Source organism: Ochotona curzoniae, unplaced genomic scaffold (assembly GCF_017591425.1).
Source record: "Ochotona curzoniae isolate NIBS_2020 unplaced genomic scaffold, NIBS_Ocur_1.0 contig_3819, whole genome shotgun sequence".
Taxonomy (NCBI): Eukaryota; Metazoa; Chordata; class Mammalia; order Lagomorpha; family Ochotonidae; genus Ochotona; species Ochotona curzoniae.
The window spans coordinates 40857309-40882506 of NW_024466004.1; the positions used below are offsets into that span (position 1 = coordinate 40857309).

The following is a 25198-nucleotide window of genomic DNA, read 5'->3' on the forward strand; positions in this document are numbered from 1 at the left end:
AGCCATGCTGATATGCGTGCAGGTGCTCCCAGTGGTGACTTAATACACTGTGCCACAAGGTTCACCACAATTGTTTTTTTTAAAAAAGATCTATTTGTTCATTTGAAAGGCACAGTGACAGAATGAGAGACATCTTGCATCTGCTGTTTTACCCCTCAGATGACCACAAAGGCTGGCACAGGACAGGTTGAAGCTGGGAGTCAGGAACTCCGTCTGGGTCTCCTACCAGGATTGTAGAGACCTCGCACCAAAGAGAAAAGAAACTCTATTCTTAGAGAACAAATCAAGTGGAGTATCCAGGACACAGAATAACTGCATGCCCTGTTGGTCTGAATTCTGCTTCCTCCCTGCCAGGTTGTAGGAGGGCTGGCGCCTTAGGTCTTCTGCAGGTCTTGCACAAGCGTGCATCTAGTTTCATAAATGTAAAAGTAGAGGTTCAGGTCAACCGCATGTGGAGAGCTGGCAAAGTCGGCCAGGACTACAGGTGTTGCATCGGGCATCTATGCTAGAAAGGACGCATGTCATCCAGGCCAGCGTGCCTAAAGAATACTTGCTAGTCATCCAGCTTTTAAGTGGTATTTTCCTGTTGTTTTTCCTGTTCGATTTTCTAACTGCTCAGACGAGGCTTAGGTTGGATTTCTGTCTGCAGGTGGGCGACACCTGTCTGCATGTGGCTGCTCGCTATAACCATTTGTCCATCATTCGGCTCCTCCTCAGCGCCTTCTGTTCTGTCCATGAAAAGAACCAGGTGAGTGCGTGCCTCCTCTTTGCTCTCTGGTGCTATCCCCGCAAGACTGCCTGGCCAGGATGTGAGCGCAGGCAGAGTGAACGTGTTAAAAAAGGAAAGGGAATGAGATGGCTCATGACTGCCTGGGTTTCTGGCCAAGGCTACCCAGTTAAGTCAGCAGGGGCAGTAAGTACACGATTCTTGGATCCCAAACCCCACAGTTGAACCTCTGAGGGTATAGCCCAGGCACTGGTGTTTTTACTAAATTCCATTGGCTGTGGAGCCCAATGATATCATCAAATCGCCAAGTCTATGGTTCTGAGTGTGTTGCATCAGGCCCTCCCCACCACAGTCCCACAAGCCAGGGATGCCCAACCTTGGCTGCCTGTCACGGTCTCCTGGGAGCTTCTCACACCCCCAGTGCCAGCCCTTGCTGCAGAGCAGAGCATCAGGCCACTTTGAGGTGGGCCCTGGGCTCCCCATGGGGTCCAGCATGCAGCCGGGATTGGAAACCTTAGCTATCCAGCTTTTCCCTGGCACCCATAGTGACATGATTCCGCAGTGAAATGAACACGTCTCCCAGTTCCTTGGGAAAGGGCTGGGTTTTCATGCCACCCAAGAAAGAAAGCAGATCAGGGTGCATCACCTATTCACTCAACCCTGGAGGTCACCTATTCGTTCGATTGCTTTACTCTGTCATCCTGTTTGGAAAATGGTGGCCTTTGCATTTGGAAACAGCCCACTAAGCTACAGTGTCTTTGTCTCCTTTCACAGTTATGTGAAAACATTTCTAAATGAAAAAAAAAAAGTTAAAATGTACTCAGTGGCTGTACAGGAAGAGTTGGGGCAGAGCTAGCCATAAGTGAACACTGATTTTCTGTGCCTCCACCCAAAGAAGCCACAAGGCCAGCTCCTGTCCCCTGCATTTAACCCCATTCTGTGCTTTCTGAGCCCTCCATTCAATAAAGAATATGATATGAGTACATAGGTCATTTAGGTTCAAGACTACACTTTAATTTTTTAAAAGATTGATTTATTTACTTGAGAGAGTTACAGCAAGAGAGGAAAGAGAGAAAGAAGTCTTCCCTCTGCTGATTCTCTCCAAATGGCCACAACAACCTGGACTGAGCCAGGCCAAAGCCACAAGCCTGCAGCATCCTCAGGACTCTCTGGGACCCAAACACTCAGGCCATCCTCTGCTGCCTTTCCCAGGCCAACCATCAGCAGGGAGCTGGATCTGCAGTGGGGCCTCTGGGACTCGAACTGGTGCTCATATAGGATGCTGGTATCACAAGCATTGGCTTTACACATTATGCCACCATGAGGGTCCTCCAGGATCTCTCTTAAAAAAAAAAAAAGATTTTTTTATTTGAAAGCTAGATTTGTTTTTTATTTTTATTTGAAAGCTAGATTACAGAGAGGAAAGAGAAAACAATCTTCCATCTGTTGATTCACCTCCCTCATGGCCACAATGGCCAGAGCTGGGCTGGTTGAAACCAGGAGCCAGGACCTTCTGTGTCTCCCCTGCAGGTGCAGGGTCCCAAGGCTTTGGGCCATTCTCCACCAATTTCCCAGGCTACTATCAGGATACTGTAAGTGCCCACATGGGATGCCAGGACCACAAAGGGTATCTTCACACACTATGCCAGCATGGAGTCCCCAAGATGTGTTTAAACAGAACCACAAAGAACTTCCATGCAGGCCTCCCATTATAGTCTAAGGCAGATCTGAGTGTGGCCTGGAAGAGCCGCCCTTGGAGCGAAGGAAGATGAGCTGCCACCACGGTGTTCAGCAGACTTTGTTTTGCTTCACTGCAGGCTGGTGACACAGCCCTACATATTGCTGCTGCGCTAAATCACAAGAAAGTGGTCAGACTCCTCCTGGAAGCCGGAGCAGACGGGACCATTGTTAATAATGTGAGTTGAGCTACAAGGGATGGCTTGTAAAGCCATTGCCTCTCCTTTCCAGAAGCGGGAGACAGTTCCCACTGGCTCTAGGAGCTCACCCCCTCCCAACCACTGCTTCTGGGGTCTCTGAGGCAACATCTGCTCTGAGCAGCCCCCAGAGTTGACAAGTTCTGAGTCTGGGCTCACCACCTGTCAGACTGCCAGGTGCATGAGCACAACCCGGCATCAGAAGCAGCTCAGAGGAGTGACTCAGTACACAGACAAGTGGGGTTACTAACAGAGAGTCACATACTTGTCAACACAAGGCAGTCGTGGCCACACAGCCGGAGGGTCACTCCAGCCCCAAGCGCTAAAGACAGCCTCTCCAAAGTTGCCTCTGCCTATTTCATTCCTCTCACTACCCCAAGATTCTCTAGCCCAGACACAATCTCTTCCTCCTCATGGCTGACCCTATAGTCTCTGCCTTCCCTGAAGGCCCTGGGAAACTGGGTTGGAGCAGTGATGTGAGACGTGGCCATGTCTACAGAATCAGTGGCACTGAAGCTGGTGCCAAGCTCTTGCTCTTCCTAGCTCTTGAACTAGTTCCACTCTCCTTGTCCTGCCTTTTCTTAGCTCTGGGAGCTATAGCAGGTCACCTCTTTCATGATGTCTTCAGCACTGCCCCTTCTTCAGAATCCCACACCTGGCTTTCATCTGACTCTCCCAAGAACCAACATGCCGATGGCTTTGTAACTACTATTCAGCATCTTGGTTTGTTTGTTTGTTTTAAGATTTATTTTATTTTTATTGGAAAGGCAGATATACAGAGAGGCGAGACAGAGAGGAAAATCTTCCGTCCAATGATTCACTCCCCAAGTGAGCACAATGGCCGATGCTATGCCAATCTGAAGCCAGGAGCCTCTTCCAGATCTCCCACTCAGGTGCAGGGTCCCAAAGCCTTGGGCCATCCTCGACTGCTTTCCCAGGCCACAGGCAGGGAGCTGGATGGGAAGCGGGGCCGCTGGGATTAGAACCGGCACCCATATGGGATCCCAGGCATGCAAGGCGAGGACCTTAACCACTGCACCATCGTGCCGGGCCCCAGCATTTTGTTTCTAAGCCCCTGTGGCACAGCTCTGATTTGCCATTGAAGGCATCTCCTCCGTTGTTCACCAGGGAAAATTCATTGCCAGGCAGTATGTCAGAGTCCTTTGGGTTTGTCCTGCCTTGATCATGTTGGGTTTTTCTTTGCTTCTCCTCATCTGCAGGAAGTCTTCCTTGCTGGGCAGGACCCCCAGACCTATGCCCCCTAGGCACATGCCCTGTATTGCTGTGCGTCATGAAGGATGCTGTGGGCTGCAGAACAGAGCATGTCATGGGTGGAGCCATGTTTGCTGAGCACAGGCCCTATGGGACATGGCCTCTCTGAATCTGCCCTTGTTTCACGTGCACAGTGCGTGTCCTGTTCTCACCTGTCTTCCCTGTCCCTCTCCATAGGCAGGCCAGACTCCGCTGGAGACTGCCCGCTACCACAATAACCCAGAAGTCGCTCTTCTCCTCACCAAAGCTCCCCAGGTAGGACTCAGTATACTTGCCGTTGTGTTGCTTATGTGGGGCTGTGAAGTTGCTGGGGTTCCTCTGGTGGGCCCCAATGGAAGCCAATTCAAACTCAAACAGGGAATTGGTGAGCCCATGAGCCAGGCATTCCAGAAGGGAAGGGGAGGGGAGAGACATTCTGTGCCCAGAGAGCAGCGAATACCCACCAGGGTTCATCGGTGGAATTCTCTTTTCTTTTGTTTAATTCAGCAGTAAATCATTGTGTTTTTCTAAAAGGCGGCTGGTATCATTTGAGCTGGAGGTTGGCATTATCTAAGTAAAAATGAATACAGTGCTGATCATGTATAAGCTATTCGTAATTTCACTGCTGAAATAACTTAGCTTCTTCATATACTTTCCACAGACATATAATTTTTACAAACATTTACCTACAATTTCTATTCCCTTTAGTATTTGGCCTTTCATCCAGACTATAATAGGACCGTGTCCTGTAGTTCTCACAGTTGCTCCTCATAATGGAAGATTGGTGGCTGTTTGGTATAGTGTAGTTTGGTTTAGTGTTTTGTAGCAATTCCTCAGTGTTAGACACAGGCTGTTTCCCATGTGCAGCTATTGCATGTTACATCACAGCAAACACTGGTTTCCAATTTTTGGTCTGACTCAGGTTTCAAAACGAGAACAAAATCTCAAGATTCTGGGTTCTGCCTTACAGTATTAGAGCCCCGCTCCAGCCCTGCTTCAGCCCAGCCCCAGCCCAGCCCCAGCCCTGCACCAGCTCCAGTCCCAGCCAAGCCCAGGTCAGCACCAGCTCCAGTCCCAGCCAGACCTAGGCTCAGTCCCAACCCTGCACCAGCTCCAGTCCCAGCCAGACCCAGACTCAGTCCCAACCCTGCACCAGCTCCAGTTTCAGCCAGGCTCAGCCCCAGCCCAGACTTTTGCTTGGCCTTGGTTTCACTGGAGTTTGACAAGCATGCCAGCTCTAACAAGCAGCTTCTTGGCATGGTGAAGATTTTTGTCTTTTGCACAATGCGTCACAATGTTGAGTGTAGAGCTGGTCCTCCTTCTGTATGGTCTCTGCGTCCATGAAGTTCCATGATGACAGGAGGACATCAGCCAGGAACAGCTGCCAGAAGTGGGGACACACTCTGTCCCCAAATGTTTGCAGAGAATCATCGAGCTTTCATCCATGAATGCTGATGGACAAAATAATCCATCACATTTGTCTGGTGTGTACACATCTGGCAGTGTGATGAGCAGGGAAGTTCCATCCTCCACCAAAGGTCATCAGGTCTGTGACACATAAAGATTGGTGTATCTTTAATCTGCCTGTGATTTGTCTTCCAGAACCTGAGAAATCTTCATTTACCCAGGGGAGGAAAAAAAAAAAAAGAAAAGAACGAAAGAAAATCTTTATTACAGACCTGGGTCATTCTTGTGCTTCCAATTTTTAAAAATTTGAGCAAGGTGCTCCACATTCATGCTGAATAGCAAGCACGTTCAGTGATGTGCCACACAGGTGTATTTCACACATGCTTGTGCATTCCAAAGCTTACTCTCAATGCAGACAAGGCACTTGGGAATGTGCATGCAGTCTTTGCATGCTGCTTATTTATCTGTAGTCCCAGAAATAGCCTTATTCTTTGTTTCATTTGAAATGGAAAGCCTCTAGCCTTGGGTCTTTTGTCACACATGATGTGAATGAATGCAGGACTGAGGACCAGCTTATGGCGTCACAGCCTCTTTGGTGTTTGGGGCCTGGGAAATTATGGATGATATCCCAGCAGGGAGTTGGGCTGGCTTCCTGAGAAAGCCTGGGAGCCACAGTAAACAGAGCAGATTTTGCTGGTGACTCTGCTCCAAGAGTCCGTAAGGCAGAAAAGCAACAGGTCCCAGTCACTCCCTTTCAAGAGACTTGACCTTCTGGTCAGTCTGGATTTAGCTTTCAAAATGACCTAGCACCATGATTCTCCAGAGGTTGGGGCTTGATTCTAGCTCTGAGATGCTGTCATCTGTGGTTAAATGTGTTCTGTCCATGAAGCAACTCACAGGCAGGTAGGGAAACTGCTGACCACAAGTCCACGGTGTGCCCACCTGCTTCTTCCTGGGTTAGTCCCACTGACTCTGCATTTTCAATTAAAGTCAGCTTACTTACCTAGTGACTCTGCCACTTGCTGAGCCCACATGCACCTGTCTATGCGCATGCATTCTAGGTCTCTGGGCTGTAAGGAGCAGGCTAAAGGCTTCCTTCCTACTGCAGCATTTGGAGCAGGCTTGGACCCATACCATCATCACCTTTGAATACAACTGGATATGACTTGAACAGCTTGGCCAGGACAGATTCTTCTAGGCTGGCTCAGGTTCAGAGTACTCAGGCGGGGGCAGTGAGAGCTCTGCCTGGCACAGAGAACTTGCCAACGTCTGTGTGACGTGGAGCTAACACAACGCCCAGTCCGTGTTCCCTGGGGTTTGACGTTGCTCTCACTAGCCAGTGGGTTCTGTGAGGTCAGAGCCCTGGGGTCCAAGGAGTGTTCTCTCATGCTGACGTCCCATGCCCCAAAGATTTGTAACATGATTCCCCTTGCCTCCTTCAGGTCTTGCGCTTCAGTCGTGGGCGAAGCCTGCGGAAAAAGAGGGAGAGGCTCAAGGGAGAAAGGAGAGCTCAGTCTGTGCCCAGGGATGAGGTGGCCCAAAGCAAGGTGGGGGTGTCCTCCGCAGGACGGGAAACTGCCTCTCTGCCACCGCTGGGCCTGCCCAGCACCTGCCACACCTTCCACTGCTTCAATTTTCCACTGGGGTTCTTTTCCTCTTTGGCTTCCTGTGATCTGATCCTGCAGAATTTCCAATCCTGTGTGTGCGCGCGCATGCATACATGTGCCACCTCTCATCCGTGCAGCACCCTCGTGTGCCTGTTTCCTGGCCTAGCTGTCTGTGGCCTGTGTCCCTCCCACATGCACAGTTCTTCCCCTCTAACACCGCACCCTTAATTGTGTAGAGCAGCAGTTCTCCAAGTGTAGTGTCCAGCATGTCACTTGGCTCTTGTTAGTAAGGCCTTACCCTCAGGCCTGCTGAATCAGAAACTCAGCGATCAACTTGAGCAAGCCTTCCAAATGGTTCCAACATGGAACTAAAGTTTGATAACCCCTGGCAGAGGTTGCATCCTCTTTTCCCACTAACAGACCACACAAAGGTTCTGCAGCCCATATCAGTCCATTGTACAAATGAGAAAAAGGTGACCCTTTGGCAGACCAGCTCTGTGCAGGGCACATGTGGCACATGGAGCTGCAGTTGGCATGGTAGCTCATCTTGCCCCACTACACCTTGGCTAGTTGCCATGCACAGTGAGCAGCTTGCACCACTCTGCATGGAGGCTTGGTAATAAAGGATGCCTTGCCACTGTCCTGGCAGGAAGGCAGCTCCAATAGGGAGGTAACACTTGTCACATCAAATATTATCATCAAGTCCCTGCTCTTCTGGCTGCCATTTCCAGTTGCCCTCATCGATGTCCAGGGCTCAGGCACCGCCACTCTGGTAAAGTTCCTTTGTGTGGATTGCATGTGTGAAGTTGCCATCATTCTCACAAGGACTGAGGCTGTGATGCATTTTCATGTCCGAGTATAGTCTCCACCATGAATTGTGGGCATCTGAGTTCATACAGTGAGCAGTGAGATGCAAAGGAACAAAGCTCTCTAAAGCTGAGATGTTGCTGTGGCAGAGTTCCATAGTGCCAGAGTTTAGAATTAGACTTAAAACTGTATTTTAGTGAGAGCCCTGATGCCTGTAACACAAGCCACATCCTCGACCCACCAGGAGAAGCGGTGTTTGCTCAGTTAGGGCCACCAAGCAGTATTTCCTGTGTCTGAAATGAGTGTGATTGTCCCAGAATCCCAGGGCCCCTTGCTAGTTGGAGTCTTGGGAGCAGAATTTGACACTGCTGATGACGAAGGTGCAGGAGTGAGTGAAACAGGTTCCTGGCTTTCCCCTCTGCAGGGAAGTGTGTCTGCCGGAGACACACCCAGTAGTGACCAGGCTGTGCCCAAGCAAGAAGAGCCCAGAGAGGATTTCCTGGCAGCCTCTCCAGAGCCCAGAGCCAAGAATAACAACCAGAGGACAAAGTCAAAGACCAAGGTCAGGAGGCCCAAGCAGCAGCCATGAGTGGGGCTGGGAGGCTGGTGGCAGGACCTGGGGTGTATCATCACAGCCAGCAGCTGAGAAGCCACCTCGCTTGGCTTGCAGGCTTGTAGCCAAAGCAGAGATATTCAATCTGGCTGACCTCAGACTCAGGTGAGCCTGCTAAAGTCTCTGTCAGGACAAGTGCTGCTCTGTGACCCCATGAGGGGAAACAACATGGGGTTCTCTGACCCCAGAGAGAGTAAGATGGGGCTTACTCTTGGCAGGAGTCACAGGGATCAGAGGTGTCAACTCTTCCTCCCCAACAGGTGTCGGCATACTCTGACCCCACCCCAGCAGCAGACCAGCCACCAGGACACCAGAAGAACTCACACGCTCACAGTCACGCTAAAAAGAGGAGCAGGCACCGGTGTTCGTCCCCACCCCCGCCCCATGAGTTCAGAGCATACCAGCTGTACACGTTGTACAGGGGGAAGGATGGCAAAGTGATGCAGGTACCAGCAGTGCCTGCTCAGGCACTGGGGCCCCAGGTGGTCTGTTTTGCTCTATTCCTGTGGGCTGAGAGCCCCTCCTGGCATTGGCTTCATGAAGGGTAGGCCTTGAATGTGAGTCCCACGGAGGCCCCCTCCTAAACAGTGCATATGCACTCTTGTCACCAAGACCCAGGCCAGCTGAGAAGTTGGTACACAGCTTTCTGCACCATCCTCCAATGCCAATAGCTTGAGGCCCAGAGGCAATACAAGCAGCTTGGTGGGCGGGACCAACCTTGAACCCCTGTGAGTCTCGGTACCTGCTGGGCCCAAAGCTCCACCTAGCAGATAGTCTGAAGTTGCCACAGGGATGAGTCTGTCTTCTCCAGTGACTTTGTCCCCTGGTCATGCAGTGGGAGTACAAAACATGTGTTGGGGTGGGTATGTGGCCTGGGGACACCTGTGTCCTACATCAGAATGTCCGATTCTGGCTTCTTACCAATGCACACTGTGGGAAGTGGCAGTGTTAGGTTAAGTAGCCGTGTTCCTGCCTCCCTCATGGGAGACCTGGATTGAGTTCCTGGCTTGAGAAACTGGCCAGTTCCATCCATTGCTAGCATTTGGGGAATGAACCAACTGCTGGGAGCTTGGTTCAACTCTCAAGTGAAAACAGTAGAGAATGTTTTCTCCCTGTCGGGAGAATGCACAAGGAGCTGACTGTGCTTTCCTGCCCTCCTAGGCACCAATAAATGGCTGTCGATGTGAACCCCTGATCCACAAGCTGGAGAACCAGCTGGAGGCCACGGTGGAGGAGCTAAAGGCAGAGCTGGGCTCGGTGCAGGACAAGATGAACACGAAGCTGGGGCAGATGGAGAGTAAGGCCCAGCACCAGGTAAGCCAGGGCAGAAGGTGACACCAAGAGTTCACCTCACCACCTCCCACCCCGGGAGTGTCAGTCCATCCCACAGGGCATTTAGTTAGAATGGGCCCAGCATGGTGGCTGGCTCAGTGGCTAAATCCTTGTCTTACACACATCGGATCCCATATGGGCACTGGCTCATGTCCCAGCTTCTCCACTTCCCTTCCAGCTCCCTGCTTGTGGTCTGGGAAAGCAATAGAGAATAGCCCAAAGCCTTGGGACCCTGCACCTGTATGGGAGACCCAGGAGAAGCTCCAGGCTCCTGGCTTTGGATTGGCTCAGCTCAGGCCATTGCAGCTACTTGGGGAGTGAACCAAAGGACAAATTCTCTCTCTCTCTCTCTCTCTCTCTAGATCTGCCTTTCCAATAAAAATAAATAAATCCTTAAAAAAAAAATCCCACATTTCTAAATGGCTGATTGTAAAGATACTATATCTCCCTGGCAATGCAGGCTAAATAATATGAAAATTAGCAGCATAAATCCCCTGTGGAAAAGTGCCATGTATGGGTATTTTCGCCTCGTCCCTTCCTAGGTTGGTAGGCCTTACGTTCCTTTTCCCTTGCTGAGGAAATGACAGTAATCCTGCCTGTAGTTTTATTTCCTTTTCCCAGCTTTGTAGTTGAGAAACGAGCAAGCATGCAGCAGAATGGAAGGCACAGCACATTGACTGTGCATGTTCAGTTCCCTCACCTGGATCTGACCATTTTTTAGCACCTGCTGAGCCCAAAGCTCTACCTAGCAGATAGTCAAAGTTGCCACAGGGATGAGTCCATCTTCAGCAACTCTGTCCCCTGGTCTTGTAGTGAGGGTGCCAACAGAGGGGATGTGTGCTGTGTCTCACTGCCCTCCATGCTGCTCCGTCTTGGGCTGCTTGATGTACCAGCTGAGCATCCTGATGGCACCTGCATGTGCCTCAGGGTGTGCACTGATGGAACAGGGAACTTCATCCTCATCACACCTCGGAAACTGCACAGTGGTTGTGCACTCTGCGGTTCAGATTCAGAATCTCTTGGTTATCCCCAGCTGATATTTTTGGTTTATTTTTTTCATAGTTGGAGTGTGTATGTTTTTTAAGCCGTGTTTATGTGAAAGGCAGATTTACAGAGGAGACAGATCTTCCATCTGCCACTTCACTGCCCAAATGGCTGCAATAGTCAGGGCTGAGCTGCTCTGAAGCCGGAGTCTAGTTCAGGCATCCCACATGGTTGCACAGGGATAAGGACTTGAACCATCTATTGCTGCTTTTCCAAGCCATAATCAGGGAGCTGGAGGGGAAAGTGGAGCAAGCAAGACACAAACCAGCACCTATAAGGGATGCCAGTGCTGCAGGCAGAAGCTTAGTTAACTGTGCCATACACTGGCCCCTGGCTTGTTTATTTAGTCCCTATCCAGGATCCAGTGGTAGTTCCCTGTGGAGTATTTGACTGTTGCAGCCTCTGTGGTCCCTCAGCATTTACAACAGTCCCTGACTCCTGTTTCGATTTTTCTCTCCTAACATACTAACTTTGGAGCACATCCAGACTAGCTCTTTCATAAGATTCTGTCTAGGTTTGCCTGGTATTTTCTTCCTTATGTTGTTTGATTTGCTCCTGCAGGGAACTGAAAGGTAGGTCCAGAACCCTGGCTCTCTGAGAGCTGTCAGTGGACAGCAGCATTAGTGTCACCTGGGGATTTGTGGAGAGGGAGAAGAGGCAAATTCCGGGCTGCACTCAGGGTCCACCAAGTGGGATTTAAGTGTGAATAGAACTCGTAGTTCTGCCAACCTATGTGCTAGTAAGCCTCCAGGGGGTGCTAGTGTGTGCTAAAGTTTGCAACTATATATATCCAGAATGCTGCTTAGTGTATCTTTATTTTGCTTTAAAGGAGAATAGTACACACACACACACACACACGGGAGAGAGAGAATTTTCTAGCCAGTGGTTCATTTTCCAAATGACAGCAACATCCAGAGCTGAGCCAGGACAAAACTAGGAGCCTGGAACTCCATCTAGGACACCCATATGGGTGGCTGGGGCCATCTTCTGCCCTAGCAGGTGGCGGGACCAGAAGCAAAGTAACCAGGACTGAGAATGTCGCTTTGACATGGGATGCAAGCATTTCAAGTGGTGGTGGCTTAGTTCACTGTGCCACGAATGGTTGTCGCATTTCAGAATATGAATGTAAACAGTTCGTCTAACCATTTCTTTGTTAGATTTTAATGTTGTTTACAGCTTTTCCACTCACAAATAATGCTGTGATGCACATTTATATGCATAGATTTTTTTGGCTGCTCAGATTATTTGCTCAAATTAGGACTCCTTGAATCAAAGTTATTACATTTAAGGCTCAACAGATATTGACAGATGACTTAAAATAAAGGCTGCTCTGATTACTATCCCAAAAGTGCCTGGTGTCTGTCGCAGATCTCTGCAATCACTTAACATTGTTATTTCCCTGTTGTAAATTTTCTGTTCATTGGTGAGTTTCCAGTTTGGGCCTGACATTGTGGCTTAATGCTTAAACCACTACCTGCAACATCAGCATCCCATTGGGGCACTGGTTCGAGTCCTGGCTGCTCCACCTACAATCCAGCTTCCCGCTAATGCACCTGGGAAAGCAGAAAATGGCCCAAGTTCTTGGGCCACTGCCACCCACATGAGAGAACCAGATGAAGTTCCTGGCTCCTAGTTTTTTCCTGGCCCATCTGTGCCTGTTATGGCCTTCTGGGGAGTAAACTAGTGAGTGCAAGATTTTCTATCTCTGCCAGTCTCTCTATAACTCTTTTTTTAAAATCTCAGATCCTATGGAATTGTAGCATATTTTTATTCAAAATAAAAATTTTAAAAATTAAAAAATAAATAGATAAACCTTTAAATTGAAAACAAAAAAAAGGTTTGGGCCCAACATGGAAGGCTAGTGGCTAAAGTCTTCACTTTGCATGCGTTCAGATCCCATATGGGCACTAGTTCATGTCCTAGCTGCTCCACTTTCATCCAACTCTCTGCTTGTGGTCTGGAAAAGCAGTAGAGTATGGCCCAAAGCCTGGGGACCCTGCACCCGCATGGGCAACCTGGAAGACGCTCCAGGCTTCTGGCTTTGGATCATTGCGGCCACCTGGGAAATGAACCAGCGGACAGAGATCTTTCTCTTTCTCTCCTCCTCTCTGACTTTCCAGTGAAAATAAATCTAAAAAAAAAAATTTAAGGTTTATTTAATTTTTACATCCTGAGGAAAGACCATTTAAAAATATCTCTCAGGGCCATACTATATTAATTTTTGTGTAAAAACTACATCAGCCTGCCTGAGTCCAAAGAAGAATGTCTAAATGCATACGGGGTCGTGTCATTGACCACTATTTAGTTAAGGAAGGTGACAGATTCCAAAATCTCAGGCCAGGACTCTGGCCCAGGACGAGTTAGATTTCATTCATGCCTTGGCTAATCAACCCATCCTCCTTAAATCCCAGGTGCGTGTTTTGGACAAGCTAATGCTTGAGCGCCTCTCGGCAGAGAGAACAGAGTGCCTGACCCGCCTGCAACAGCACACAGACATGGAGAAGCACGAGGGGGAGAAACGGCAGGTAAAAAGCAGGAGCTGCCAGTCTGTGTCTTAGGGCTGAACATGCATGCCCTCCAAGTTAGGGGATTCAGAGGCTGAGTGCACTCCATCGCGTCCCATCACGGTGACCTGGAGGCGAAGTTCATGGAGGAGAACCTCTGGCTCCGTACACATTCTGTAACGCCAGTGCTGGCAGTCAGCTGGGACTGCATGCACATGCTGGGAAAGATGTGCAGCTCTGTGCATTGGGCCATTATGCAGTGTAGAAAAAAAGAGTACATTTTCTGCCTGCAGCCAGTTTGTCTGTCGGGATTACAGGCACTGGAACAGGCACTTGAGTGTTTGAGAGCTTGTGCTTGGCTTGGGAGATCTGAGTGGCTTTGGATGTTTGGGTTTGAGGTGGTTCTAAGTCACTTAGTGAAGATGGTAGATAACTCTTGGTCCAGGGGCTAGGTGCATTGTGTGGGAGCGCAGGTCATCCATAATTTTTGTGTGTGTGAAAGTGACATCCTTAACCATCACCATCAAAAAGTCCACCCTAGATGACTTAGTTGAGCAACAATGTGTCATATCCTCCGGTGTGTGTACTCACTATTGTTTCAGATCTCCTTAGTGGATGAATTGAAAACTTGGTGCATGGTCAAGATTCACAATCTGGAGCTGAAGCTTTCTGGAGATTCTAGATCCTGCAGGGCCAAGTCCGCGCCATCCACCTGCGAGTCCTCCACAGGTAACTGTGTGCAGAGAATGCCCTGGTATGCAGAGGTGATAGACCCCCCAGCTGCTGAAGCAGCCCATTGGATAGGGCTGTGGGCAGCGCTGGACTGTGGAGGAAGCTCTATGGCAGTGAGGCCCATATTTCTCACTTCCCATTGGGAATTGAGGAATCCCTTCCTAGTGCTTCAGCATACCTGAATGTGACAGTCCAAGAGAAGCAGTATTGATGGTGCCCGAGTCAGCTGCAGAGATGAGGGTGATGAATTGCCAGCTGACTCCCGGGCAAGACTCACCCGCTTGCCCACGGTGCCTTTCACCCATTTCTTCTTAAGTTGCCTTTCGGCTTCATCCAGCTGTGCCGAGCCTCATGCAGCAGGAGCTCATGCATTGCACCTTCTCCATGTGTTAAATGAGAGATGCTTCAAGCAAAGCGTCTTTACATTAGACATAGTGATTACACCTGATTACACCTGATGCTCATCATGAGTCCTTTCACAGCTTGGGTAACTAGACCTCAAGTGTTTTGATGTTTGGTGTTGACCACAAGCCATCTCTGGAACTGTGATCTTTTTTGTGTTCGTGACGATGGCAAACATCATGGGCAGAGTGATTCATGTCAGCAGTAGGTATGGAGCTTGTCACAGTGTTCTGGGTATGGGAAAATAGAACCACCTTTCCAAGTTGGCATTTGGGTCAAGGAATGAGGCCATTAGCTTTATGGCCCCAAAATCAAATCAATTCATTCTGCTAGATGAATGCCCAGTTCTGCTGTGAGTCACTCCGTGAGGTGATGTCATTCTTGAGTACTGAGAAATGGAAACCAAGGACTTCCAGGGTAGAATAAGATGTTAGAGGAAAGGGCAGCTCAATTTTTGCCTTAAACATCACCACAGAATCCATGAAAATGTTGAGCAACCAAGTTGGCCATCAGGGGAAGCAAGGGATTGGAAGAGGTGAGAAAAGCCCCAGAGAAGCTGCACCTGGTGGTGGTTGACCAAGATGGCAGGGGGTGGAAAAAGGATTCAGGGTGGCAGGAGTCTTACAGGCCCATGTGCACATGCCTCCACACTGACGTCTGTTGTCCTTCCAGGTGTGGAGCCGTCAGTGGTGACGGGTGGCCCAGTAGCTGCTTCAGACACTTCGTCGCAGGTGGTCAGGCCCAAGGAGAAGGCCCTCAGCAGCACTGCTCCGCACAGACCACCGCAGGAGCTGTCTGCCTCAGACTGTGCAGGCTCCCACCTGCGGAACGTCAAGGTGCAGACAGCCTTGTGTGACCAGCAGGCCGGACCCTGCGTCCACAGAGGCACCCAAACCAAGAAGTCAGGAAAAAGCAGGCATCGGGCCCAACAGGCAGCCGCTGGCAACAGCTGTGGGCAGATGCCACCAGCAACAGGTGGTGAACAGCCCACCCCTCACCTCCGAGACACTTCGCAGGCTCTGGAGCTCACCCAGTACTTTTTTGAGGCTGTTTCTACCCAGATGGAAAAGTGGTACGAAAGGAAGATAGAAGAAGCACGGAGCCAAGCCAATCAGAAAGCTCAGCAAGATAAGGCCACACTGAAGGAACACATTAAAAGCCTGGAAGAGGAACTTGCTAAACTCAGGACTAAGGTACAAAAAGAGAATTAAGATCCAGAGAGGGGTGCGGAAGATTCCCAGAGATGCCCAGTTTTGCATCTGCAGAATCAGTGGGCTTAAGGAGCCGCCGCCTGTGTTAATACAGCTGTCCTGCCTTGGAAACTGCCATGTGCTGGACATCGTGCTCCCCTGCCTCGAAGCTAGGAGGACTTTGATGGTTAAACTGAAACCAGGAGCTTACTTAGGTTCATATTTCATTCCAAACTTGCAAACTCACTACAGGTTGACCTGGAGTTCAGAAGCTCGGATGAAGCAAGCCCTGCTAAGAAACTGAATGATGTGTCAGCCTAAACTCCAAGTTCAGGATATATGAACTAACGTAAAAGAAAAGCAAGAAAACCTAAGTCCCTTGTGGACTGAAGTTGTCATTCATATCAGTTTAAACACCTGCTGTGCCTAGGCCAGAGTGTCTTATGTCGGGGAGCTGTAACTCTGAGATGTGCTTGGCTGAACCCTTTGAGTCTCAAATTCATAACTTTTAGACTTTGGACATAATTGGGTGCAGATTTATCAAATGATCTTCACAATGTAACAAGATCCATTCTGTGTTAAGCTAAATATTTCTGAAAAGTTGATTTACTTAAAGGATTATTGGCCAAGGATTGAAAATGTTCTTCAGGAGCCCACATAAGAGTTCGGATCATTCTAACACAGTTTGTGTTTTTCAGCCAAAAAAAAAGAGCGTTAAGCATAGTGATTTTAAAGCATTCATGTAACCATGGCCTGAAACTGCTCTAACCCACTTGTCTTAAAGGAGCTTTCTGAATTTGAGATGAGAAATCTACATTTTATAAAGAAGTAAGGTTATTTCCTGAAAGTATTTCAATCTGAATTATCACTGACCAATCTCAAAAGCTTTTCACTGCCTCGCAGTGACTATCCAGGTGGATAATTCAGTGATTCAATTGAGACCCCACTGACCCTCAGCTCCATGGAACCCTGAAAATCCTGTGCCCCATAATGAAAAATATTAAAGCTACAAAAATTGCTTGGTTGTGTTGAGATATTGGCTTAATTATCTTGTCTCTCTCAGTGTGGGGAGAGACAATTCCACATAGTCATGGAAGAACCTAACACATGTCACTCATAATCATAAACAAATCGATTTCTTGACATGGAAACACTAGAACGTAAAACAATAATATGACAAACAAAAAAACAACTCCAGAACAATGTTTTCCCTCGCTTTGTCAAGCTCAGTTTTGGTTCCAGACGTTGCTATAAAGTAGCAGATGTCTGCTACCAAGCCTGAATGCAAGATGAAGTGGAGGATCTCTCAAGTTCATTTTTATGTGTTTATAAACCTCTCTTGTCCTTTGGCTGCCACACAAGGGAGACTGCTCCCCACAGACTCTCCTGAATTGCTCCTACACAGGTACTTTCCTCTTTGTTTCCCAGTTTGCTCAGTCACAGAACAGTGCATCTGGACGTGACCTTCAGTTCTCTAAATAGTCCTGACAGACTATCACCAACATCAGTTGACTGAGAATGGCGTACTACTCAAGGAAGAGATGAAGCCCTGGGCGCCAGGAAGGCATGCTCTGAGCAAGGTACTTTTCACTTACCAGAGTAGTTTCTGCTACCAGAAGTAGCCTTGTTGAGAGATGCTGAAGACACATCTGAACTGAACTATCATGTCTCAACCATCCCAGGCTTGGCTGAGAGTGTTCTGAATACACTCCTGCCCTTCGGAATCAGGCATCTTCTTGGGAACTGAATGTCCCAGTCAAAAAGTCACTAACTGGAAGGAGGAAGGTCGGACGGACACAGTCCGGCACACTACCCGACTCTTCTCTTGCTTCTCCTCCATAGCAGACCATCAGAAGCCAGGATTCCGCCTCCTGGAGACAGACCAGGTGGCAGCGCTGTATCTCCAGCCCCTGTGCTTGCTCTGGTGTTTGTTCCATGGCATTGTCAAAAGCTTCGCTGCAGATCCGGTGTGTATTTTCTCATGTTTCTCCCTTGTGTTGTCTGCTAAAGTAAGGAAATGCTCAACTATACTTTTTCTTCCACAAATGTCAGTTTGTAGCCTGTCTTGCAGGTCATATTCCAAACTGAAGCTGACACATAAATAATTTGGGAGGAAAAATGGTGTGAAAACCCAGAAAAATTGTACAATGTTATAATTTGCATTGAGTGTTCTCTAAATATCTATGATAGAGTGAATGCACTAGTTCTAATCTTTCAGGAGCCAAGATAAAGTAAGTGATATTTTTATGTTTGTACATTATTTTTTGAGTCAAATGTTGATATACTTGAGAGGCATGTTTGTTGTCTTGTATTTAATATTTTTATTACCTTGAATTTGTGTCTCTTCCAAGCATTAGACATTGTTCTCAATGCAATGGATCCTTATTAAACTCCTTAATATTTAAAGAAAAATGACAGTGTGAATATTTCAATTGTTGTGGTTAACTGAGTTTCGTGTGTCCTGGGCATGCCTTCAGCCAACCACATATTACCTATGGCTATAAAAGTGTACCTTAGAATAATGCATCCGCTTTAAAGTCAAGATCAGATACATCACATCAAAACAAAATAAAAGCAGCTATTACATGGCAAGATTTCTCAGTGCAAGCTTAAGCAAATGATTAAACTGTTGATAGTCTGGGAGATAATGCACTAAGGGGGAAAACAATATGATTTGTCACAGTTGAATAATATGTAAGCCAACAGTGCTGTGGTGTAGTGGGTAAGGCTACTGCCTGCGACACTAACATCTCATACAGATACCATGTCCCAACTGCTCTGCTTCTGATCCAGCTCCCTATTAAAGCACCTGCGAAAGCTGCTAATAATGGCCTAAGACCTTAGGTCCCTGCACCCATGTGAGAGACCCAGAAGAAACTCCTGGCTTTAGACCAGCATGGCTCTGGCTGCTGCAGTCATTCAGAAAGTAAGGCAACGATTACAGAATCTGTCTCTTTCTCAGCTTTCAAATACATGAATAAATTTTTAAAAGAAAAAAATGCCAACATTTTATTTTTTGATTAATACGTTATTCCTAAAAGTTAAATACATTTCTGGTGAAATGTGGATTTAATAGCCAGTAAATTAAGATTTAAGACAAAATTATTTTTAAAGAAATAACCTTTTAAAATCTGTTTTATCATTAAAAGGAAAATATTTTTGTTTGTAATTTAAGGAGAAATTATTTCCTTTATTAATATTGATATACTAAATGTATGAAACACAAAAGGCACAGAATAGCAAAAAATTTTTTTATTTGAGACTCAGAGAAAGGGAGAGACACAGTGAAAAAGAACTTTTAACCACTGATGCACTCCCCACATGCACACAAAGGCTAGGGCTGTGTCCTATGAGACTTGGAAACCTAGAGCTTTTTCCAGGTCTCTTATATGGGTGCAGGGGCCCAAGCATTTACATTGTTTCATTGTAGTTGAAATTGCTCAGCATCCAAGCATCTGATCCTAAGCAAACACTTAACATTCAAATCAGAATACAGTTTAAAGGCAACACTCAGAACTGTTGTCTAGCCCAGTAAACTGATAGAGATCACTTTATGATAAATAAAATGTTCCTTAATCACTGTGGTCGCATACCTGAGAAAAAATTGCTAAATAAACCTTCTCTTAGGCTAAACAAGACTTAGCCCATAATTCAGAGGGAATAATCAAAGGATATACGCGAACACAGTAACTTTTTTTTTTTTTACAGATAAAAGTATGTCAATTACATCAATCTTAGCATCTGGAAAATAATAATTCAAATTTCAGTGATTTGTTTTGAAAATCCCAACAGAATAAACCCTAGCTTAGAGACAACCATGCAAAGTGCTTTTGATGTCTTCCTGGTATACACTCAACTGCCAAGAACATCAAGACACAGCTAGACAGCTCATGTCACACTCAGAAAAATAAATTATGTCCAGTGTTTTGCTCATAGACCGTGAGTACCCATTAGTCCACCTCATAATAAGTTGACTGACATTCATCCCATCTCATATGAAAGTTGGCTCCTGCAAGTATTTGCACTGGATGAGCTCCGTGGAAGGGTATTAAGAACTGTTTTGCCTGTGGGCGCTGAGGCTGCGGGAGGCAGTCGAGGCCGTCAACTTAGACCTGTCTGGGCCACAGCCCAGGTATTGTCTATCGTTACACCAACTTCTTTCACCTACAGGATGGTCAGATGCTAGATCAGCATTTTAGCCCTGTTACCTTGATGAATGACAGGCTTCAGTCTGCGTGACTGCCAATTCTAGAATCTTCTGAAGTTTTCACTTTCTCTGTATTAATTGCGTAAGTTCAGTCCTACAAAAGTGGAGGTCAGCTTTTTGTGTCTGATGTCTGCTTCACCTTTTCTCCTGTCTCTGGAGAAGCTCCTGATGCACTGAGGATCTTCCTCAATGATTTTTTTTAACCTCTTTCCATCTAGACTTTCAGGTTAACAACAGAAGTTTTATATGGAAGATGTTATAAATAAGTCTTCCTCCATCTCCTTGGTAAGTGCTTGATAATTGTGCTCATTAACCTCTTTTGTCATCCCCAACCCAGATCTGGTCTAGTGGTGGTCTTCTCAGAGGGCCTCTAGCAAGCTGTGACATAACTGAAGAACACAGCTCCGTGCAGAAGGACTTTCCATCCAGGTGCAGAGTATCTCCTGAGGTTGGCAGAGCTCCAGCCCTACATCTAATCTTGGAACATCTTACTGCAATGGAATTTACACACATTTAAAATGTCATTCAGGGCCCGGTGCGATAGCGTAGTGGTTAAAATTCTTGCCTTGAACGTGCCAGGATCCCATATGGCTGCCAGTTCTAATCCCGGCAGCCCCAATTCCCATCCAGCTCCCTGCCTGTGGCCTGGGAAAGCAGTCGAGGGCGGCCCAAAGCTTTGGGACCCTGCACCCATGTGGGAGAGCCGGTGGAAGTTCCAGGCTCCTGGCTTCGGATTGGCTCAGCACCAGCTGTTGTGGCCACTTGGGGAGTGAACCATCGGACAGAAGACCTTCTTCTGTCTCTCCTCCTCTCTGTATATCTGCCTTTCCAATAAAAATAAATCTTTAAAAAATTAAAATATAAAAAAATAGTGATTAAAAAATATATATAGTGATTCAAAAAATATATAAAAATAGTGATTCAAAGTCCTTGGATATACTCAGTTGTATAACCACCATGTTCTAATTTTAGGAGATTTTCATCACCTAGAAATCACCACAGTAGTTACTAATTTGTGTCATTGATACACTTTGTAGAAATAGAACCACAGTATATGATTTTTTCTAAAGATTTAATTTTTATTGGAAGGCAGATTTATGGAGAAAAAGATCTTCTATCCACTGGTTAATTCCCTAAATGGCAGCAGCAACTGCAATTGAGCCAATCTGAAGCCAGGAGCTTTTTCCTGGTCTCCGACATAGGTGCAGGGTCCCAATGCTTTGGGCCATCCACTGTTTTCCCAGACCATCAGAAGGAAGCTGGGTTAGAAGTATAGCACCCAGGACATGCATGGGTTCCCATATGGGCTACTAGATATTTGGAGGTGGAGGATTAGCCAGTTGAGCCAACACACTAGCCCCCATAATATGATTTTTTTTTAAGATTTATTTTTTTATTACAAAGTCAGATATACTGAGAGGAAGAGAGACAGACAGGAAGATCTTCCGTCTGATGATTCACTCCCCAAGTGAGCCACAACAGCTGGTGCTGCACCAATCCAAGCCAGGAACCAGGAACTTCCCCCAGGTCTCCCTGCGGGTACAGGGTCACAAGGCCTTGGACCATCCTCAACTGCTTTCCCAGGCCACAAGCAGGGAGCTAAATGGGAAGCGGGGCTGCCAGGATTAGAACCGGCGCCCATGTGGGATCCCGGCACATTCAAGGTGAGGACTTTAGCCACTAGGCCATGCCACCGGGCACCATAATATGATTCTTTAACATTTATTTTGAAAGTCAGCAAGACATTGAGATCTGCTGGTTCACTCCCCAGTTGGCTGGGCCAGACTGAAACTGGGAGTTTCATGTGTATCTCCTCATGGGGAGCAGCGGCCCAAATGCTTGGGCATCATCTGTTTTCCCAGGCATCAGCAGGATGCTGGATTGTAAGTGGAGTAGCTCATATCCAATGGTGGACATGAGCCAGCACCTTGAGATACCCAGGTGGCAGTGTTACCCACTGCACCACAATGCTGGTGAACCATGTGATCTTTTGACTAGGTTCCTGCCACGTTTTCAAGGCTTATCCATGTGCAGTGTCTATCAGTGTGTTCCTTTTTAGTCCTAAATGAAACTTCATTTTAAAAATATGACAATTTATTCATTTACGAGTTCACAGGTAGTCATCATTTCTGCCTTTTGACTATGTGAATAATGCTATTAACACTCATGTCCAAGTTTATAGGGATTTTTTTTTCAGGCCTCATGGTTAAGACCTAAAAGCAGAATTGGTAAGTAGTGTAACTCAGCATTTAACCTTTTGAGGAACAGTCACTGTTTCACGAAGCAGCTGCAGACAGTTCCCTTTCCGACCAGCAGGGAGTTCCAGTTTTTCATGGTCAAAGTGATAGGCTAGTTCATTGTGTGAGTGCGTATTTATTAAAAGGACAGAGAGACAGATCCTCCATCCACTCTTTTCTGCACACATCAGTGCAGCCCAGGTGGGCCAGGCGGAAGCCAGGGGCTGGGCTCCATCAGGTCTCCCTGTGGATAGCAAGGAATCGAGCATTTGAGCCATTCTGTGTGGCCTCCCAGAGTGTACCTCAGTAAGAAGCTTGCTCAGAGTCAGGACTAGGACCAAGCACTTCGATATGGAAGAGACATTTAATCAATCTTATTTATTTATTTGCTTGCAGAATTACATAGAGGGAGAAACAGATCTTTCATCTGCTGCTTTACTTACTCCTCAACTCCGGCACACCAGCCGAAGACGGGCTAACCAGGAGCTTCTGTCGGGTCTCCCATGTGGGTATCCAGGGGCCCAAGCACTTAGGCCACTTTCTGCCACTTTCCAAGGTGCCTTGGCACGGAGCTGGATCGGAAGTTAGCAGCCAGAAGTTGAAGTGATGATCATAGAGGATACGGGCACAGCAGGCGGTTTTAACAACATCCACCTCTTGACATGTTGATACTGCCCACCTTTTCTTGGTTTTGAGTGGTGTCTTCTTGATAAGTATGGTGCCTAACGGTGTGCTAACTGGCCATTTGCCTCAGTGGTTTTGGCTTCTTAAAACTGCTAACACATCTAGAAATACTGCTTAAGCTCATGGTCATTTTTTCAGCACTAAGGCAACTGTTTGGATGGCTTGGGGGAGGTGGCTGAGTACCCACTGTGTGACAGTAATCTATTTGGTCTGAAGACTGTCCATAAAAACAGTTCAACTTGGCTTTGCACTGTTTCTTGTGACACTGCAATTCAGCAGAACACACAGAAACTAAAAACCCTTCAGAACAATGCTAAAGTTAAGATTTTGCTAAAGCAAGTGTTTTCTCTAATTCCTTCAGCTGCATGTTGCCTTGAGTGATCATCATCCGGATCACATCCTGTAGAAGAAAAGGGATGACTCAGTCACTGCTTTAACTCCTCTCAAAGAGTGACACACAGAGCAAGAGATGATTTCCCCCCACTGACTGTTGCACTCCCCAAATGGCCACAGTGGCTGGTGCTCAGAGGAGCCCAGCACTCACAGTGGGTCGCCCACCAGGGCGGCAGGGGCCTAAGCACTTGGGCCAGCTGCTGCCCTCTGGGACCCTTCAGCAGGGAGCTGGATTGGGCAACTACAGCAGACTCCACCAGGCACTCCAGTAGGAGAGGCCAAAGCTGGCGGTGGCAGAACCTGCTTTATGCCCCTGTGGCTAGATGCGCTCAGCAGTGCCATTTTATTGTAACAAATCAAACAATCATGGAAATCAGAACTGCATGTAAGACTAGCTGGAAGCTCTTCTTGTATACAGATACCTGAAATGGAACAGGGCATGAGTCAAGTGTTGCCACTTTAGAGCGTAAATGCACAATCTCAAATTTTAACTGTATTTGGAAAATCAACAACATTAAAAAGCAAGGCCAAAATATTCCATCTTAGTAACATTCATAGTGGGTGATTACTGCAAAACTTAAAAATAATACAAATGACAAACTGCCGAGAGCCAGGGACTATCCGCACCTTGACCTCGGGCTTACCTCTTGGGTGGCACTTTTGTTTCTTTTGAATTCTTCCCTTGCCCAGTCCCTCAGGTATTTGCGATCGGAATCATCTGGAACTCGCTGAATCGCTTGCAAAATCCTTCTGTAGAGGAGGAGGACTTGTTGCCTTCTCAAGAACTGCGCGGAGGAGAAAAGGCGGTTACCACGGCAACGTCGCAGCCTGGGTCGTCCCGCTTTCCCCAGCCAAGCTGAAACCAGGCCTTTCTTGGGTCCTCAATTTTGAAAAGGAGAATTACTAAAGAACAGAGTAAGTTCATTCGAGCTCTTTGTTTACTCCTCCGTTAACTCTAAGAACATCTAAAATTAAAAGCTGGCGACACTATCAGGCAGCAGCTCTTATCACGGTAAGGGCTAGTTGTTACAAAGCCTGAGGAATCTTGTTCTTTGCGGTAGCTCAGTGCAATGGACACAGCAGTTTTCCGCAGCTGCCGGGCAGTTGAGATCCCAGCAATACAGCACTTCCCGCCCAGGAACAGAACCCTGGCCCAGGCCGGCAAAGCTCAGGGCTCAGCGTCAGAACGCAGTGGACCCGGGGCCACAGCACTGCGGGTACCTGCTTCAGGGTCAGCGTGGCCGGAGGTAAGCGGGAGACTCCCATGGCCGCGGACAGCGCCGCGGGAGCCCGTGCGCGCAGGAGCGGAAGTGGGCCGGCGGGGGCGGGGCGAAGCCTGGCTTCCTGGGAGCCGGCGGGGCGCGCTTGTGTGTGCAGGAATGCTGGAGCAGGGTTGGGCGACAAGGGGCAGCGTGGCCTTGCCTTTCATCTTGTCAGCCTGAGCTAGCTTAGATTCAGTTTATTTGAAAGGTAGAGGAGATAGAACTTGCATCCGCTGGTTCCTTCCGCAAATGAGTGCTACTGGCTGAGGCCACTTAGTGCAGGGGTCCAAGAACCTGGGCCAGTCTCCGCTGTTTCCCCAGTTACATTAGCAGGGAGCTGGTGGGAAGTGGGGCAGCTGGGACTCCAACCAGCGTCAAGGTGGGATGCCAGTACTGAGACCTAGTGGCATAACTGTGCCCCAATGCCCGCCTCCTTAGTTTTCTGATTGTCTTATGTCGTATGGTTTTAGAAACATTTTAAAATTCAATTTTCATAACATACATCTCCATAAATAAGCATCTTTTAATAATATTTGTTTTTTGAAGCTTCGTACATACATACTGTACTTACAGCAGCACCTGGTCCCTGTCAGGTCACTAATGGTGAACTCTGTTGAACTTAACCAGGTGGAACAGCCACAGTCCCTAACTTCCAATGCAGTGCAGAAACTGAGCAGCTATTATTACTGGCGTAAGCTCTCACCACTTGCTCCTTTCATTGCTTTTGGGTTGGCAGTTTGTGTTTTGGGTCACTTTAGGATCAGGACTTTAATTCAAGTTTTATGTGTGCTCTGTTGGGGGAGCACAGCACAAATAATTTTTTTTAAAGATTTTTTATTGGAAAGTCAGATTTACAGAGAGGAGA

At 47.5% G+C, this 25198-nt stretch overlaps 2 protein-coding genes across 3 annotated transcripts in view; one reads left to right on the top strand and one right to left on the bottom strand.

Annotated features, from left to right (window-relative positions):
• Positions 1–18399, top strand: part of ANKRD6 (ankyrin repeat domain 6) — a 64499-nt gene extending 46100 nt beyond the window's left edge. For both annotated transcript variants that reach the window (XM_040983767.1, XM_040983769.1), the window contains 10 exons: positions 650–748; positions 2545–2643; positions 4111–4188; positions 6762–6866; positions 8158–8295; positions 8607–8792; positions 9508–9660; positions 13134–13247; positions 13829–13955; positions 15033–18399. In XM_040983767.1, coding sequence (XP_040839701.1) covers positions 650–748; positions 2545–2643; positions 4111–4188; positions 6762–6866; positions 8158–8295; positions 8607–8792; positions 9508–9660; positions 13134–13247; positions 13829–13955; positions 15033–15571 — 1638 coding nt within the window. In that variant the 3' untranslated portion in view covers positions 15572–18399. The remainder of the gene's footprint in view (positions 1–649; positions 749–2544; positions 2644–4110; positions 4189–6761; positions 6867–8157; positions 8296–8606; positions 8793–9507; positions 9661–13133; positions 13248–13828; positions 13956–15032) is intronic.
• A 3118-nt stretch (positions 18400–21517) lies between these two features.
• LYRM2 (LYR motif containing 2) lies at positions 21518–24369 on the bottom strand. The gene is made up of 3 exons (XM_040983770.1): positions 24293–24369; positions 23716–23856; positions 21518–23078 (listed from the first exon to the last, which is right to left on the bottom strand). Exons 1-3 carry the CDS (start codon positions 24335–24337, stop codon positions 22998–23000), a joined length of 267 nt encoding a protein of 88 aa, XP_040839704.1. The 5' UTR covers positions 24338–24369; the 3' UTR covers positions 21518–22997.
• Positions 24370–25198: the final 829 nt, after the last annotated feature.

Bases quoted from the DNA above. Each gene is read 5' to 3' on its own strand.
- LYRM2 (XM_040983770.1), bottom strand. From the start codon at position 24,337: ATGGGAGTCTCCCGCTTACCTCCGGCCACGCTGACCCTGAAGCAG. The intron at 23,857-24,292 runs GTACCCGCAGTG...TCCTCCGCGCAG, and splicing joins CCACGCTGACCCTGAAGCAG to TTCTTGAGAAGGCAACAAGT. The intron at 23,079-23,715 runs GTAAGCCCGAGG...TTTCTTCTACAG, and splicing joins ACAAAAGTGCCACCCAAGAG to GATGTGATCCGGATGATGAT.